Raw genomic sequence first — 17,598 nt, forward strand, 5'->3', positions numbered from 1 at the left:
CTTAGTATGTATTTAATCCTCATATTGCAGGAAGCATGACTTTTTAAAAGCAAGTGAGCATACTAGCTGTGTAAGAACAGATTATCCTAATGCTAATCACCTGGGGTTTGTTTGTTTTTGAAGAGCCAGGGTTCTGACAACCACACTGACATTTTTAAAGACTATACACTCCCTCACCTGTACTTTTCCTCTTCATTTCCCGAGTATGCTTTCATTTCTTCCAGAATTATTTTATCATTATGATGTAATCCCACCATGTTGTGTGGGTAAATAATCAGACACATCATGGTGTGTGTAAGTAATCAATTAATTGGTCCTAGAGAGCCAGTATGGTGTAGCGGTTTGAGTCCTGGACTATGACTGGAGAACAGGATTTGAATCTCTACTTGATCATAGAAACCCATTGGGTGACCTTAGGCAAGTCACATGTTTTCAGCCTTAGGGGTGGGCAATGGCAAACTTCTTCTGATCAAATCTTGCCAAGAAAACCCTGTGATGAATTTGCCTTAGGGTCCCCCACAAGTTGGAAACAACTTGAAGGTACACAGTAAAACCATATACCTGTACTAGTAACTAATTTACATTATTCCAGTTAAAAATGAAAACAGCTGAGATTCAGCTAACAATGGGCCTGTACAGACAGGCCAAAATAAAGCTGCTTTGGGTCACTTTGGAGGTATGCTGCTTAAATGATGCATGCATCCTAAGTGACCAGAACCCGTGCCAAAGTCACACTCCAGTCCTAAGCACTGGAGTGCTGCTGCTTTGGCACAGCTTCTGGCCTCTTAAGATGTGTCTGTGTCATTTGAACAGCATACCTCCAAAGTGACCCGTAGCAGCTTTATTTTGGCCTGTTTGTATGGGCCCAATGCAAGTTGAAATCCTTCATTAACATACCACATTACCACACTATACTTTTATAATGCTGCTATTCCACTTTTACTGCTCTGGCTTCCTCTTCTTGCATTCTGAGGCTTGTAGTTCAGTGAGGCCTAAGAGTTCTCTGGCTGTAAACCCTAAACTTCAAATCCCAAAATACAACAGGAAGCAACTAGAGCATTTAAAGTGGAACAGCAGCTCTACAAGAGTGTAGTGCAGTAATCTAGATATTCATGGCATTCCTGATCTGCCCTTTGTTCTTTTAGTTGGTGGCTTCTTGTGTGTCTGTAGTAAGTCTGAGCTCTCTGCCTTACTTGCTGTTGCTGCTCCTGCAAATTTTGGCTCCTCTCTCAGTTCAGCCAGCAAGTGCTGGTTTAGCACTCCTTTTCTCAAAAATCAGTGCTACTATACTTTTAATAAAATTACACAGATTAAATATAATATTAAATAAGGAAATGTAGTGCAAAGCAGGTACAAATAATGGAAAACCCTCTCCCTGAAACAAATTGAGAAACTAATCAACTGAATGTGATGTATTTGGGCCATTTGTAAGGAGTTGGGAAGAAGTCAGTAACCGCTTAAAGTTCATCTACATCCTTGTTGCATAGAAAATCAGTTACAACTCAGTTTGTAACTAATAGTTGGAGAACTATATTGGGTTTTGTCAGGAGCTGTCCATCTGAAAACACACCAGATCATCTCTGAGTTGTATCCTTTGTATAACCCAAACAGTTAGTCTTTGGATTTTCATTGCATCTCTGTGAAATATAGTGGAAGTAAAGAATAACTTTCCTTTATTTGTGTGGGATCTTTAAGGATCAAATCAACCTATACAGTACTTGTAAGCACATACACATATACACTGCATTAAATATTTTAAAATGTTGACTTGCAGCTTTGGAAAAATACAATAGGTATTACTATTTTACTTCCTAAGTCTCTTGGTATATTTTGGAGAACACTGAGTTGTTTGAATTTATAGTTAGAAAGTAACTTCCACCTCTGCCCACTAGACTGTCTCAGTTAATCACACGCTAAATTTCACTATGTCCATGATCAATGTTTTAATATAGCTACACTTTTTAAAATGGTGCCTTCAAAAGAAGTGTGAGTGATGAGTTTTAAAACAACAAATGTAGTTTCTCTCTAACCCTTTTATAAAAAATATACAGATCACTTTGGGATGCTGATCTTTGAAACATTTATCAGGTATTTAACATACTGAAGAATTTTGTTACAACATTATGCGTAGACACGTTTTCAAGACCATAGTTATTGCTTCTCTGACAAATAACGTCACCAGGTTGAAATGAGTGGATAAAATAGCTTCATGCTGAAGACCAAAAAATGCAAAGAGGCAGGATAATTGCAGTGATGTCTTTTGAAGCCTGCATATATCAGGTTCCTTTTTTTTAAACCCCAAAACTTCTTGTTCTGTGAAAACATTTGAGACTTTTTAATTTAGAAAAACAATCACCTAATTCCCTAAGAGTTCTCCTAGGTTGTAACCAAGATAAATTTAGGCACAGGAGCAAGAAAAGAATGACAGTACTGGATGGGCAAGTTTATGTTTTCAGAGTTTTTTAAAAAACTTTATTGCTCTTTTGTTAACATTGTTTTCACAACTTGGGGTCACGATAAGCCTGATAAATCCAGAGGAGCATCAGGAACAAATTAGAGAAGAAAATTGTTTTACCTTGACTGAAGGTCTCAGTCTGCTGGCTCCCTCATCAGGGTTCTCCTGTTGTAGCTATTATGTGGTACCTTACAATCCAGAAACCATGATTTTCTTCTTCTCAAATTTGGACCGGATTGGCAGGCAGGTTTTACCTCAACACCTACCAACATGTTCCTGATGCAAATGCATGGAGACTTCTTGAGGAATCCAATGTCCTCTGCCTACAAAGAGGCCTGTGGCCTCATAGGAATGGAGACATGTTGGATTGCAAAAGAAGAGTCCCTGTTGATATGCAAAAAGACTTTACATTTCCTGGAGTTTGCCCAATTGCCGCAAGGCCAGAGGAGGAGGAGCCAGCCTGCTAAAGATACCCTCCGCACACCATCTTAACTAAGGACAGAAACAACAAAAGGCAAAAAACACAAAAACTTTATTAAAATTCAGATAGCATTTAAACATTTGTGAACCATTGTTACCACTCTTTCATAGTCAAGCAATAAAATTTAAAGCTGAGAATACTATATCCCTAATGTAACAAACAACCTTTCTCCAATAAATGCCATTAGGAAATCAGGTTTTCTAGCTTGCTAAATTCACTGTAAATTTTATATAACAAATCATTTTTGTAATAATATACAGTGGACCCTTGTTATCCGCTGGGGTTTGGTTCCAAGATCCCCCATGTATAACAAAATCCGTGTATACTCAAGTCCCATTCAATATAATGGCATAGCAAAATGGTGTCCCTTATAAAAAATGGAAAAATCAAGGTTTGATATTTAAAATGTATACTTTTTTTGAACATATTCAAACCATGTATGCTTGAATCCGTGTATAAAAAATCCGTGTATAAGATGGGACGACTGTAACACATTTTAAATTTTTTGAGTGTCCACGTGGTATAGTGGTTTGAGCATTGGTTCAAATCCCCGCTTGGCCATGGAAACCCACTAGGTGTCCTGAGACAAATCACACTCCCAGCCTAAGGATGAACCCCTCTGATGAAACGTGTTAAGAGAACCCCATAAGTTCACCTTAGGTTTGCCATCAGTTGGAAATGACTTGCAGGCACACAAGAACAATAAACAACAAATGTTAAAACATTAGCAAATACAACATAAATATTAAGAGAGAAGGGAAGAAAAAGAGAGTGAGATAGCACCCTGCCAAACTACTGAAGTAAGGAATTTACAAAGCATATTTGAACCAATAGTATACCAAGCTTCCAATTATTTTGTATGTATGACACACACACACACCCTCCCTTTCTGTCCTTTAACTCTAAGCAATATAATACAATGAAAATACTAGATAATATATATAATAAACATGTTAGTCTTTATTATGTCATCGTAATTTGTTTTTACTGCACAGATAAAAAGATCCTTTGGATTGAATAGGACTTGCTTGCACATACTGTAGTGGTCTGTAAGACTTCAGTCTAAATATTTCTACAAAGATCAATAAATAAAAATAATGACTAATTTTAGTTTAATACTGAAGTAAAAATAGAAACAGTATAAAATTATTGCCCTCACACACAGCCCTATATGGCCCTGAGTGTAGATACGCTACAAATACGTAGATACTTGAGCTCTTGGTTTTCCTGTTGCAATTTCTTCTGGAAAAGTGACTGTCCTGCAGTTGCTATTTTGGTTCCTGTATAAAAGTTTCTTCCACTAAAATATACAAAAGGAGTTATGAAGACGTATTGTGCTGCTATTCAGCGGCAGAAATGCATACTGTATAAAAGTCAAAGCTATTTTAAATGTAAAGGCAACATATATAGCAAGGCGTTTAATGTCCTAAAAGGGAGTATTTAGCCAATTCCACAGGAGAGAGCTTGCTTTCTGGTGGGAAATGTTTATTGCCTGCAAAATTCCTTTGTGACGTTTGGAAGAGGGTAAGCGAACAGAGAGAAATCCATGATGTACTTTGGGAGCAGTTCCCTTATGAGCCCCTTTGGGGTGTTACACAAATAGTAATGCAGAGTCTCAGGCGTCACTGGCTTGTACCATGGCTGCCGTTCTGGGAAGCGTACAGACGAAGGCGCTTGGACCCTTTCCAGAACGAAGTTGGCGTCTTCCTGCAGCCTTTCATAGGAGCCAATGAAGTCGTATCTGACTGCGCAGGGCTGGCACAGGTTATAAATGGGCATCCAGTGCTCATTCATCCTCTCCACGTCTTCGTCCAGAAGGAACCGGAGGAACTCGGGGAAGGTGACGTCGTCCCCAGTGCTTCCCCCGGGGCTCTTCCGGTACCTCCTGACGATTTCCAGGCCGTACTTCAGCTGGTACTCCTTGATCTCTCCGAACTTGTTCCTGTAGGCAGAGAGCAGCCGCTCCATGGGGTCTCTCACAAACAAGAACTTGAAGTAGTGCTTCAAGCGGTAGCGGATCTCCTGGGGCTTCATGTCTCCCAGGAAGACCAGGTCCCTCTTGTGGTCCATCTTCAGCTTGGCCTCCACGCTCTCCAGGGCGCCGCCCAGCACTTTCAGCACCCGCTTCCAGTTGGAGCAGGCCACTTTGGGGACGTAGCAGTAGAGGAAGCGGTGCTTGTCGCTGACCAGCAGGTGCTTCAGGAGGGTCCTCCTCTGCCCCGAAGGGAGCTCCCACACGCCGCCAGGCGCCGCCCTTTGCCCGCAGGCGCTCCGGATGGTCCGGTTGCGGGTGTCCTGGAGCACCCGCTGCCCCTCCTCCGCCCCCCGCCCTCTGGCCAGGCTCGGGCGCCAGGGCCGCTCTCCGCCGCGCCAGGGATGGAGCGGGAGAGGCCTCACCTCCGCCAAGATCCCCTTCTCGATCATGAGCAGCAGCCCGCTCGAGGCCACGATCACGCCGAACATCAGCATGGACGGCAGCAGCACCGCCCCGCCACCGCCCCCGCGGGACCGGCTCCGGGAAGACGCCGCCGCCGCTCTCCGCCCGGACGAGGCCGCCGCCATGGCTGGGCCTCTGGGCACCGAAGGCGGCAGGGGCTGCGGAAACATCCCCCGAGGGACCAGGGAGGGCCGCGCTTCAGGCCCAGCAGGGCTCCAGTCGCTTAGCCTCGGCCAGCCCCATCGGACGCCTCCACGCGGCGAGGCCAGGCTGCTCCCTCCGACTCAGACCCCGGGCGCCGGCCGCACAGGAAGCGGAAGCGGCGGCGGCGGCAACGGCAACACGAGGGACCGGATGTCCCGCCCGCTGCCTCAGGAAGGGGCCGTTTCCGGAAGTGACGCCTTGGCCGGGAGGGCTCTTTCCCCGCCCCTTCCGGTGCAGCTGCGTCCGCTCTGCTCCTCCCTCCTTCCCTCCCTCCTTCGGGGGCCGCAGCGGACGAACTCCAGTCCCTGAGAGTCGACGCGGGCTGCGGCTGAGCTCTGTCTGGCGCAGTTGCAGCAGGCCCCGAAATGGCCCTGTCTCTGGGCAGCCTTCCCTGCCTCCTCCTCCGAGGGAGTGATAGGCGACCCTGAGGGATCCATGGCTCTTTGTGGGGTTTGTTCCGGAAGGGTTTCTTCCTGGCCTTTCGCCAGCCTCTGCGGCTGCGCTCTTCAGAGAAACAAGGAAGACGGCAGCCCCAGATGCTTTACGGCGGCGTCAGGGAATGGCCTTTGCAGATGGTGGCCACGGAGCCCCAGAACCCCACAAACAGCCACGGACTAAGTCTTCCACTGCACGGCTGCAGGAATGCTTTGAGCCGCTCACTTGCCTCTGAGCCTGGAAGGGAAAGGCCGCCTGAGGACGCAGAGCTCAAACTGGCCTTATCCCGGCTTAAACCCACAGCTTTCCTCTCTCTCTCTCTATATATATATATATAAAGTTTTTATGCCAAGGGCTCACAGGATAAAAGCATTTTTAAAACTCTATAATAAAAGAATTAAAATAATGAAATGTATCTAGTTAAATCAATATAAAAATAACATTAAAACATACAAAAACATGACTGAAATACTCCCCCTTCTAAAAGCCCCCGTCATCATGACATTATATCTCTCCCTATCAAAGCCCCTGCCTCAATATAAATGCTTTTGCTTGTCAGCAGAAGCCAAGCAGTGCCAGGGCCAACCTGGCCTCCAGAGGGTGGGAGCAGCCACCAAGAAGGCCCTCTCTCACTTCCTCACCTGGGGAGCCTGGGATGCTGTTGGGACCGGGAGAAAGCCTTTACCTGAAGATGGCATGGCTCTGGGGAAATACAGTCTCTGAAATAGTCTGGACCTAAGCTATACAGGGCTTTATAAGTCATGACCAGCACTTTGAATTGTGCCCAGAAATGAGCTTGTAGCCAGTGAAGCTGTTTCAAGAAGGGAGTTATATGCTACCCTACAGAGATCCAGCAAGTGATTAGTAAGAGGAGGAATCAAAGTGCATTTTCTCCCCCTTCAACGCTGGGCACCGAGGAGTAGAGCACACCCAGCTTTTCGAAGGTTTTTCAGCTCACATCCAACGTGACTGACTGCGGGTCCAATGATGCGGATTCACATATCACATGCAATTCCTTTCTATGGGAGCTCCTTCCATGGTGCTTCCACACTAATAATAATAATAATAATAATAATAGGATTTATTTATATGCCACCCAATCACTGAGAATCTGGGCGGTTTACAACAGAGGGGATAATAGATGGTTCCCTGCCCTCAGGCCTACAATCTAAAAGACATGACACAAAAGGAGAAGGGAATGGTGGTGGGAAAGGGGATGAGGTCCAGTGGTTCTCTCCCTCTGAGGCCTGGACCAAGGCAGATGGACTGGAGGGAGGGCTAGCCTGCCTTTCTCTCCCTCAAGAATACAAAGTGACTCCTCATTTTGGTGAATTCAGTAAAAAGTGAGTTCACAGAATTGGCATTCAAGCTCACTTCAATTTCACTCTGAATTGGTCTGGTGTGGAATGCAACTTTGCTTCCCTCCCCGTACACCCCCCAAACCTCCAAAGAGGCAAATTTCCCATGATGCTGCATTGCAATTTTGCCCCAATTGCTTCTGTTGCTCGGAAGGGTAGATGACAGGGATGGAGGGAATGAACAGGAGGCTGGGGGTAGCAACAAACTCCAACTCCCAGAATTCCATAGCGCTGAGCCAGGACAGTGAAAGTGGAATTAAATCGGAGGCAACTATTACAAAGGGAAGGAGAGTGGATTGGATTCAGGGAGGTGATATTTTAGGGAGCGTGGAGAATAATTATAATTATAATTTTAAAAAAGTTTTTAAAAACATTATTAATAATAATAATAATAATAATAATTTCTTTTTATTAGTTTGCTGAGGCACCAGAGCTCTCTGGCAGACAAGGTTCAATGTCTCAGGACACTACAGTTCCCAGAATTCCATAGCACTGAGCCAGGACAGTGAAAGTGGAGTTAAACCGGATTATTTCCCAGTGCAGATGCAACCTAAGAGAAGGCAACTGTTACAAAGGGAAGGAGAGTGAATTGGATCCAGGGAGGTGGTATTTTAGGGAGCACGGAGAATAAGGGAAACCAGATCATTTCTGCAATCCTCCAAAAAGGGTCTCCTTCAGAGCCAAAGGATTTACTTTCAAGTAAAGCTGCAGCTTCTGCACTGATTATTTTGCAGTGAATAATAATAATAATAGTAATAATTCCTTAATAATAATAATAATAATAATAAATGGATGGGGGCTCTGACATGGAGGGTAGATATAGATGTGGCTAAAATAGATGAGAATGACAGGAGGATAGATGTAGATGTGGCTGAAATGGATGGGGGCTGGAGGACCCCTCTGAATTTGGCTGCTAGGGATGGGAAAATAGAAGGGAGTCATTTATGTGAGGCTAGCATTCATGTGAAAGTGGAACCAGGCTCCCTTCACTCCGGAAGTGCAAAGGTTCAGCATGCGTTCAGACACCCACTGAGCATATGCAAGGGTCCCAATTCGAATCAAGTTGAATCCGCATGGTATGTCCTGGTGTGGTAATACAATATGCACTGAATCTGCTTTGCTTGAATCCGCATCACGTGACTTGCTTGGAATTGAACTGACTCCGCTTCCCCCTCGATTCAGAAAGGCAACAGAAAGGTAACCAGGTGTGGTAAAACATCACGTTTTAATGTGAATTTGCATTACTAGACAGAAGTGACTCCGGATTTGATGTGAAAAAACACCACTTTTCGCGTTGCTAGAACAGGAGTGACTACGGATCTGAGTTGCAAACTCCCCACGTGTGATAAGGGCCCAACCTAGTGAGGGTCCTGGAGCAACTGCATTAATGGAACCATTGGTAATGTAGCTTGGTCTCCACTTCCCTCTCCACCAAAAACAGCTGTGTATCACAAAGCTTTCCCTGTTTTCATCTGAAATGTTAGACAATGACATTACTCAGAACAACAGTAATTGTGGCAGTACTATGATCAGATGATACATTTTACTGCAGTTGGCAGTTGTTACAGGATGCAGGTGACAGGGACGTAGCTAGGATTTTAGGAAGGGGGGATCCAGACTAAGTGCCACCATTATAATGGGGCTTGGATGCGGCGGCGCAGCAGCACACACCATTCATTTTTCTAATGGAAGAGGGGGGGTCCGGACCCCAAGAACCCCCCCCGGCTACGTCCCTGCAGGTGAAGAACCAACTGGATTGCCCTATGAGGAACGACTTAGGGGGCTGGGGATGTTTAGCCTGGAGAAGAGAAGGTTAAGAGGTGATATGGTAGCCCTGTTTAAATATTTGAAGAGATGTCATGTTGAGGAGGGAGCAAGCTTGTTTTCTGCTGCTCCAGAGACTAGGACCTGGAGCAAGGGTAGGCAACCTTTTGGAGCCGGGGGCCGGGTTGGTGTCCCCCCGACAAGTCGGGGGGCCGAAGCCGGGGGTGGAGCTTCCACCTCCGGGGCGTGGCTGCATGCTGGGGGCAGAGCTTCCACCCTCCAGGGCGGAGCCACCCTCCGGGGCAGAGCCTCTACCAAAGCCCTGCAAGGAGGAGGAGGCGTGTGCCCGCCCTCTCCTCCTCGGTGCCTTCGGCTGCCTTATACTTCTCCTGTAATCCAAAACTCACCACCTCCTTGCTTTATTATTGAATGTGGTGCGTGTATGATCCCTTTTGTTGTGTGATTTAAGAAAAGTTATATTGTAATTGCAGTCATTGGCATTGGAGTCTCTTTTTCTGAGGTTGGACTAGATGACCTGGGCATACACATCGGGACACAATCCGTGCGTGAGTTGTTCGGAACGCCTTCATAAATTTGAGGTAATTAATTCCCCTAATTCGATCCTTCCTAACAACTACATCACAGGATCTTGGCCTTCATGTACAGTAAAATCAATATTAGTTATACGGCAAGCATTTCAACAGATTTTAAACCGACTAAAGTAATACTTAACACCTAAACAGCTTAAAAAAGTTAAAAACTATGAGCATGTAATTATGGAATAAATCAGACAGGCCCCAAAGGGTTTGTTAAAAGCGAGTTCACATAGTGCCGAATAACCCTCAACCGAAGGAACAATCCATCCACGGGAAACATGACTATCAAACGCAGCTGAACTCCTGGTAAGATCATGGAAATGTATATGCCACTGCCTGTCCATTCTTTATTTCATAAACCTGCTCCCATCCCACCCCGTTCTATGTTACCCTAGCCTTCAATGAACACAGCTAGATGTAAACAAGCCCAAATAACATAGCCTGTCAGTGTAGCGGGGACTTTCCCGTACACCTCTTCTAAGAGGATCGCTTGTGGCCCTTCTCCTCAACTAAAAAATGTAGTCTGATACTTTTGAGCAAAGCTCAGAGGTTACACTAAGCAATCTATACCTGTAAGAATTATGATTTAAAGGAGTAAATTGAATAGTGTAATAGATTTAATAGTTTACTGTTATTTCGTAAAATTATGGAACATAGTTGAAGTGTTCACGGGTAAATCAGCTTAAATGCCATTGTGTTAAGACTAACTTATTTAAAAGTTGAAATTCTACAAAAAATATGAAAGCATTAGAGTTTGGATTTTACTCTGGTCCGAGGTCTGAGAGTACATTCCAAAGTTTATAAACTGAACTAATTTTGACTGACCTTAGACTGACATGGCCACTTAATGGAGTTTCATTTTTACAGTCGCCACACTACTATTGTTTCCAGTAGCTGCTTTTCAAATGAATACAGCAGCCTTGCAATGCCAAAACTGTGGGACCTGAAGTCGTGTGGTTTTAATGCCGCGCAACTGCATTCACGTGCAGCATTCGCGATTGGACATCTGTGGAGCAGCCACAGCGGCAAGCTGACGTGTAGTATTGACTGCCCATGACGTAGTGGATGAATGCAAAAAAATTAAAAAATTGTTCAAAACTAAGGATAAGGGACTGGGGCCATTTTATTAACAAACATCTGACAGCTCCATCCGCTGCTTGTCTGTTCGAATAATGGTATTGTTGAACTGAGTCAAGGTGTCTTGATGCTGGTCGTTCCCAAGGATAAGCTATTCGAAGTTTGGGTGTCACATGTAAATGGATTACACCTTTACTCTTCATCAATTAAGCTGAGTATTCGGGAAGGGAAGATTAAGAGGTGGCATGATGGCGCATTTAATATTGGAGAGATTCTTTTGAGGATGAAGAAGCTGTTTCTGTTGCTCCAGAGAGGGGCATGGAGGCAATAATTCGAAACTACAGGAAGAGAGATTCTACCTGAAGCTTTGACAGTGGAACTGTCGGTTTTACGTCTCTTTCTTTGGAGGTTTTTTAAACAGAGGGCTGGAGGGCCACTATCAGGTGTCTTTGATGCATTTTCCTGCTGCAGTGGATTGGGATGCCCGTATGGTCTCTTCCCAACTCTATGGTAAACAACTGCCCCAAAAGGGCAGATTGGGGAAGCCCTGGGGCTGCCAACAGACCATACGTGCCCCACTTCACGTTGTCGCCATGGCCCCGAAAGGCCCTCTAAAAGAAGCGTTTTTTACAGCTCCGTTCTCAGAGCAAATTTCCGGGTTGGCACTCCTCCGGGCATGTGCTATGTGGACCGCCACCCCAAGCCCCCTGGAACGGGCATATATGCCCTCTGTTTTGCCCCCCTGAGCAGCTAAGTCGGTGGGAATAACTCCGGCTAAGAACAAAACCGGCAGCCATTCTCACTATTTTTCAGGAGCCAGAGACAACTGGAAGAAAACTGGTTGTGGATACAGGCTGTCAAAAAGCTACAAAAACCCACAGCAGCACCACAGTAGCCTACATTTTACCAGTTTGTCGGCAACAGTATCATTGGACCCGTGTTAAAACCCGCTGAACCAAGATATAAAACGTCCGCATTCTGTCTACGAAGCTTAACTCTGTAAAAAGAGTACTGAAGTTAAGCGAACATTACTTGCTTTGAAAAAAAACCTGCTGGTCTTAAAATCATTATGTTCTTTACGTACTCAGAAGTCTATGTAGTAAACCTCTCCTTGTATTAATGTTAACATGATTACTTAGTGCCATCCCGCTCTCTTTGCAGCTCCCCACCCACCAGACCTTCTGAAGAACAGCCTTCTTCTGCCACTTCCGCCATACAGAGTGCATTAATTTTCTAGAAGCCTTCTGGCAGACCATTACCCTTTTAAATAGATTTGAGGGGCAAACAAATTGATGAAGAAAACAAAACAGGAGAACAAGAGGCCTCTTCCACAGATCACAGGGAAAATTTAAGCCAAGAGTAGATTGTGTTGGAAGGACCACTAGGGCCATCCAGTCCAACCCCTGCCATGCGGATTCTCAATCAAAGCATCCCGACCGATGGCCCATCCAGCCCTGTTTAAAGACCTCAAGGAAGGAGACTTACACCCTCCGAGGGTGCATTCCACTGTTGAAAAGCCCTTACTGTCAGGAAGTTCCTCTAATGTTGAGGTGGAATCTCTTTTCCTTCAGCTTGCTTCCATTGCTCCTGGTCCGTTCTCTGGAGCAGCAGAAAACAAGCTTGTTCCCTCCTCAATATGGCATCCGTTCAAATATTTTAAACAGGGCTATCATATCACCTCGTAACCTTCTCTTTTCCAGGCTAAACATCCCCAGCTCCCTGAGTCATCCTTAGGACAGGGTTCCAGGTCCTTCCACCATTTTAGTTGCCCTCCTTGGGACACGCTCCAGTTTCTCAATGTCCTTTTTGAATTGGTGCCCAGAACTGGACACAATCTTCCCAGTATTATATGGCGATATAATTAATATAATGACTATACACCACCAGGATGCTACATTTTGAGATTATGGGCAGTAAAAAAGACCTTAAAATCAACTGTCACATTATGCAGCAAACTTAAAAGGCATTTAAAATGCAAATCTTAGCAGAGTAATTTTGCTCAACTCCGTCGTCATAGAAAGAAACTAACTTATAGCCGCTTATAAATCTTATACCTTTTCTATATACAAGCCTGCTGACGACAAACAACAGTTATTGTGTTACTGTCCCGTCTCCAGAATGCATCTGGAGTGAAGTCAGTAGGTCCACGCACTAGGAATAACGAAACCATCTCAGGATTCAGTGCTGCTCTCAACACCGTGTTCTCCTTGCTAGTGTAAGAAAACACATATTATGTGATTTGTATCACACAGCGATACATTCAGAGTTTATTTGTACACTGAACTGACATCAGCAAATCCAAAAGGGAATGGTCTGTAAAAACTGTCCGTAGCTGCATTGTTTTGGCATGGCAGAGCATCATGAGCCATGCAGAAAAATGAACTCATGGGCATGGACAAGGTGACTCTTCGCACAAATATATACCTGAGCAAAGGCAGGTATGGAACAGAGTTGTTGCTGTAGGCTGGTTTGTACAGACTCTAATGGCAAATAATAGACTTTCAATCCATTTGTGAGGTAACGAATGCCTTTACGGTCTTCATAAGCATGGGTGACTATGATAACTTTGTGACCTCTTTCAATCAGGCACTGTGACAGTTGGTAGATGTGGCTTTCTACTCCTCCCATGTTAGGTAAAGAAGTCAGATACCTGCATATACTGTGAGTTTGACAGTCGTGTGTTGAAGGCTTATGAGAGTTCACAGGGGAGGATACATTTCCTGTGATTTCCTCTCTTCTGCTGGCCATAGTAAATCACCAGTCCGTCTACGTGGCTGCCATTCAGTACGAAGAATGGGCCCCATTCATTACCTGTGCAAGCAAACAGAGAGGAAAATACATAAAAGACTCAGAAGCTTCACAGGTATCTTCATGCGCAGTCGTAACATCTTACTGGACAAGCCTATGCCTGATTATTCAGAGGTGGGACACATCCTGTTCAGAAGCACCATTTCCACCCCTGCAAGTCGTTACATTCAGGCATAGACTATTGAGTTGGAAGAGACGCAAGGGCCCTGATCCAGTCAACCCCCTTCGCCATGCCGGAACTCTCAATCAACAGCATCCCATTGACAGAGGGCCATCCAGCCTCTCCTTAAAGACCTCCAAGGGGGAGCTCCCCCACTCTCCTTCAGAGAAGGCCCAGTGGAACTGTTGGGAGCACTATGTGTGACTAAAACAGGGGAAGCCCCGACGCAGCGGTCCCCACCTGCTGCCCTTTAAGAGCTTTGGACTTCAGCTCCCAGAAGTTCTCAGCCACGTTGGCCAATTGCCTGGGCTTGGAGCTGGAGTCCAAATCCCTTAAAGGGCGCAGAACAAGAGACTGCAGTAAATCCTGTGGCTGCCTTTAAAAAGGCAATTCTGTTCAGACCCTTATGAACGAGAAGTCAAGCAGACAGCTCCAGGGCGATGTTAAACAACTCGGCCTCAAAGAGCCCCTCCGATGGACACTTCTTCGAGGAAGCCGCAGAGTCCCTTGTCCCTGGCGCAAGGAGTCGAGAAAGCGGGCGCCATTCCCCTGCCCCCGGAGAGGGATTCCCCGACGGATCCACGCGCCCTTCCTGGACCTGCGGCGACACTGAGGCGCTGCCACCACCAGATCCGACCTCACACTTCCGGTTTCGCTGAAGGCGGGAGCATAGGCCTCTTTCGTACCTCCGCAACCGCCCTGCGCCCGCCCCTAACTGCCCACACGAAGACTTCGCGACGCTAACGACTTAGCCAATCAGGAGACAGCTGGCCGGCCACGTGGCCAAAGAACAGCCAATCCGATAGCCTGTGGGAAATAAGGAAGTCATCCCAAAAGGAAACAGGGCTGTTCCGCCATGTCGCACTGCAGACGTAGTCCGGTTGCCGCTACTTTAACTGTCTTGGCTCAATGCTATAGGATTCTGGGAATTGTAGTTGTATGAGACATTTAGCATTCTCTGTCAGAGAGCGCTGGTGCCACAGCAAACTACATTCCCAGGCGTCCGTAGCAACTGGGCCGTAGCAATTAAAGTGGTGCCCTTCAGGATTGTTTTCTGCAGTCTGTTTGCTTTAATGTTTAAAAAATAAATAAAAATCCAGAGTGTTCATGGAAACAGTACCTGACCTTGTTCAAGTCACACTCTCTCAGCCTCAGAAAGCACTGGCAATCTCTCTTAAACGAATGTTGCCAAGAAAACTCTTTTGCCTTAGGGTAGTAATAAGAGAAATACAGTGGTCCCTCACATTCACTGGAGTCACAGTTAAGGAAACACTCTTAGGAATCTCCAGGTCCTCCAGTGCCAACTCTAGGTCCATATCTGTCAGAGATTGATCACAGACATGCTGGAGGACCACACATGCCGAGAGATGTGTTTCCTAGGAAAGTCTAATAATAATAACTTTTATTATACATATCCGCCTCTCTCCTATGGTCAACTTCTAGAAGATTGCGCGGAAGACCTACTAGAGTCACACTGCACTCTTATTGTACTGCTATCCTTAACTGCTCTGGATGCCTCCTGTGCATTCTGGGACTTTCAGTTTAAGGAGGGGCCTCTAGAATTCTCTGCCAGAGAGCTCTTAAGCCTCATGAACTACAAGCCCCAGAATGCAACAGGAGGCAGCCAGAGCACGTAAAAGCAACATAGCCGTACTATAAGAGGGTGCCAATAATGGCTACAGATCCTGGAGAGAACATTAAAACTGCAAATCACAATACGTAAAAGTCACATCCACAAAGGCAGAGGGCCAACTATAATTTGAAGGTACACAACAATCCTTAAAGAGTCCTGCACCTAGCTTTGGTATTTGGGGCTGCCTCGTGATCCTTTTCCTTGCCTTTCCACGCTGTGTGTGGAGGTTAGAGTGTTGGCTAAAGCAGGAGAGCTCCGGTTCCAAGTCCCAAATGAACCTGAAACCTAGGTCCACTACACACTGCAGAAATAATTCAGTTTGGCCTGTTACGACTGCCAAAATAAAGCTGCTTCGGGTCTCTGGAGATGTCTTTAAATGATGCATGGGTCCTAAGAGTCCGGAGGTCGCGCCAAAGCCACACTCCATTCCTAAGCATGGAGTGCAGCTTTGGTGCAGCTTCCGGATCTTAGGCTGCCAGCATCATTTAAACAGCATACCTCCCAAAGAGACCCGAAGCAGCTTTATTTTGGCAGTCTGAACAGGCCTTTGAGACCATTTTAACTGCCCTGGCTCAGTGCTAGGGATCCTGGGAATTGTAGTCTGTGACACCAGAGCTCTCTGAAAGAGAAGGCTATAAGTCTCACAAAAACTACAGTTCCCGAATTCCCTAGCATTGAACCCGGGCAGTTAAAGCAGTCTCAAACTGGATTATTTCTGCAGTGTGTTTTGGACTTTAATAATTCACTCTTTCAGCATAAGTTTCCTGAGAGAATTGTCGTGAGAATAACTTCAGAGAAGGAAACACTGCATGTGATGGCAAATCCCATCTGAAACATTTTGCTGAGAAAAGCTCATAATAGGGTTGCCTTAAGACAAAAGGGTATTATACCAGGAATATCTAGCAGCCCTCTGAAGTCAGGTAAGACTGTTTCAGGTGAAGGTGGGCCCATGGATTTTACAATTATGGTTAGCTTTTAGAATCATAAATCGTAGAGTTGGAAGGACCACAAGAACCATCCAGTCCAACCCCCAGCCATGCAGGAAATCCCAATCAAAGCATCCCCAACAGATGGCCATCCAGCCTCTCTTAAAGACCTCTAAGGAGGGACTTCACTACACTCCAAGGAAGTTTGTTCTACCGTTGAACAGCCCTTACTGTCCGGGTTCCTCCTAATGTTGAGTTGGAATCTCTTTTCTTGTAGCTTGCATCCATTGCTCCAGGTCAGGGGTCGGCAACCTCTGGCCCGCGGGCCGGATGCGGCCCGCGGAGGCCTGCCGCCTGGCCCCGGGTGCTGTTGCTGCTTCGCCGCCGCCGCGGCCACCATAACGGCTCTTTCGCCGCTCTGGGCGCCGCCATTTGGGCGGCCAAAATGGGGCGCCATAGCGGCCTATGGGGCTATGGGCGCCGCCATTTTGCCGCCCAAAATGGCGGCGCCCAGAGCGGCGAAAAGCCGCGCTGGGCGCACGCGCTGGCAGAGGCTGGCGGGCCTTTCAGATGTGATGATGATGTGCAGCTTGAGAAGTATGCCACTACTGTTTCAGAAGCTGAGAGAGTGTGACTTGCAAAGTGTGTTTTGTGTGCTTTTAATGCTAACACAGGTTTCCCTTGATTTGACAATGATATGTGATGATGATGATGTGCACGCTTGAGAAGTATGCAACTACTGTTTCAGAGCTGAGAGAGTGTGACCTTGCAAAGTGTGTTTTGTGTGCTTTTAATGCTAACCCGTCTCCCTTGCTTTGACAATGATAGTGTGGGTGGTGGTGATGTGATGTGATGATAATGATATGAGTCAGCTTGAGAGGCATGCACGCACTGTTCTGAAGCCAAGGAGTGTGACTTTCCAAAGTGCCTTTTCTGTGTGTTTTTGGTTCTTTAATGGCGATATTGATATCAGAAGCCTCTGAGGCCAGGCCAATGTAATTGCTGTGATTTTTACAAACCATGCGCAGTGAAGAAAACCAAAGTCCCTAACCAAGTACACATTCTGAGAAGTACACTTGGTCCAAGAACGGTGAAACCACCTTGACATGTTCAATATGCATAGCCTGTTAAACCATCCATGTTACCCAGGGTTTGATTATGGAATAAGCCTCTGAAAATGCAAGAGGCCATGTTAAGTAAAGCCATGTGAAACTGCACACCGGTGCTGTTTGTGTGTGTTTGGAATGCAGATTGGGGATGTTTT

At 45.9% G+C, this 17,598-nt stretch overlaps 2 protein-coding genes across 4 annotated transcripts in view; one reads left to right on the forward strand and one right to left on the reverse strand.

Annotated features, from left to right (window-relative positions):
- Positions 1–17,598, forward strand: part of PIGA (phosphatidylinositol glycan anchor biosynthesis class A) — a 579,723-nt gene that overhangs the window by 529,068 nt on the left and 33,057 nt on the right. The window lies entirely within an intron of this gene.
- On the reverse strand, positions 3,482–5,774 carry LOC121932534 (carbohydrate sulfotransferase 14-like). Its single transcript, XM_042471212.1, has one exon. It carries the CDS (start codon positions 5,541–5,543, stop codon positions 4,422–4,424), a length of 1,122 nt encoding a protein of 373 aa, XP_042327146.1. The 5' UTR covers positions 5,544–5,774; the 3' UTR covers positions 3,482–4,421.

This window comes from Sceloporus undulatus, chromosome 6 (genome assembly GCF_019175285.1).
Source record: "Sceloporus undulatus isolate JIND9_A2432 ecotype Alabama chromosome 6, SceUnd_v1.1, whole genome shotgun sequence".
Classification (NCBI taxonomy): Eukaryota; Metazoa; Chordata; class Lepidosauria; order Squamata; family Phrynosomatidae; genus Sceloporus; species Sceloporus undulatus.

Bases quoted from the DNA above. Each gene is read 5' to 3' on its own strand.
- LOC121932534 (XM_042471212.1), bottom strand. From the start codon at position 5,543: ATGTTTCCGCAGCCCCTGCCGCCTTCGGTGCCCAGAGGCCCAGCCATG.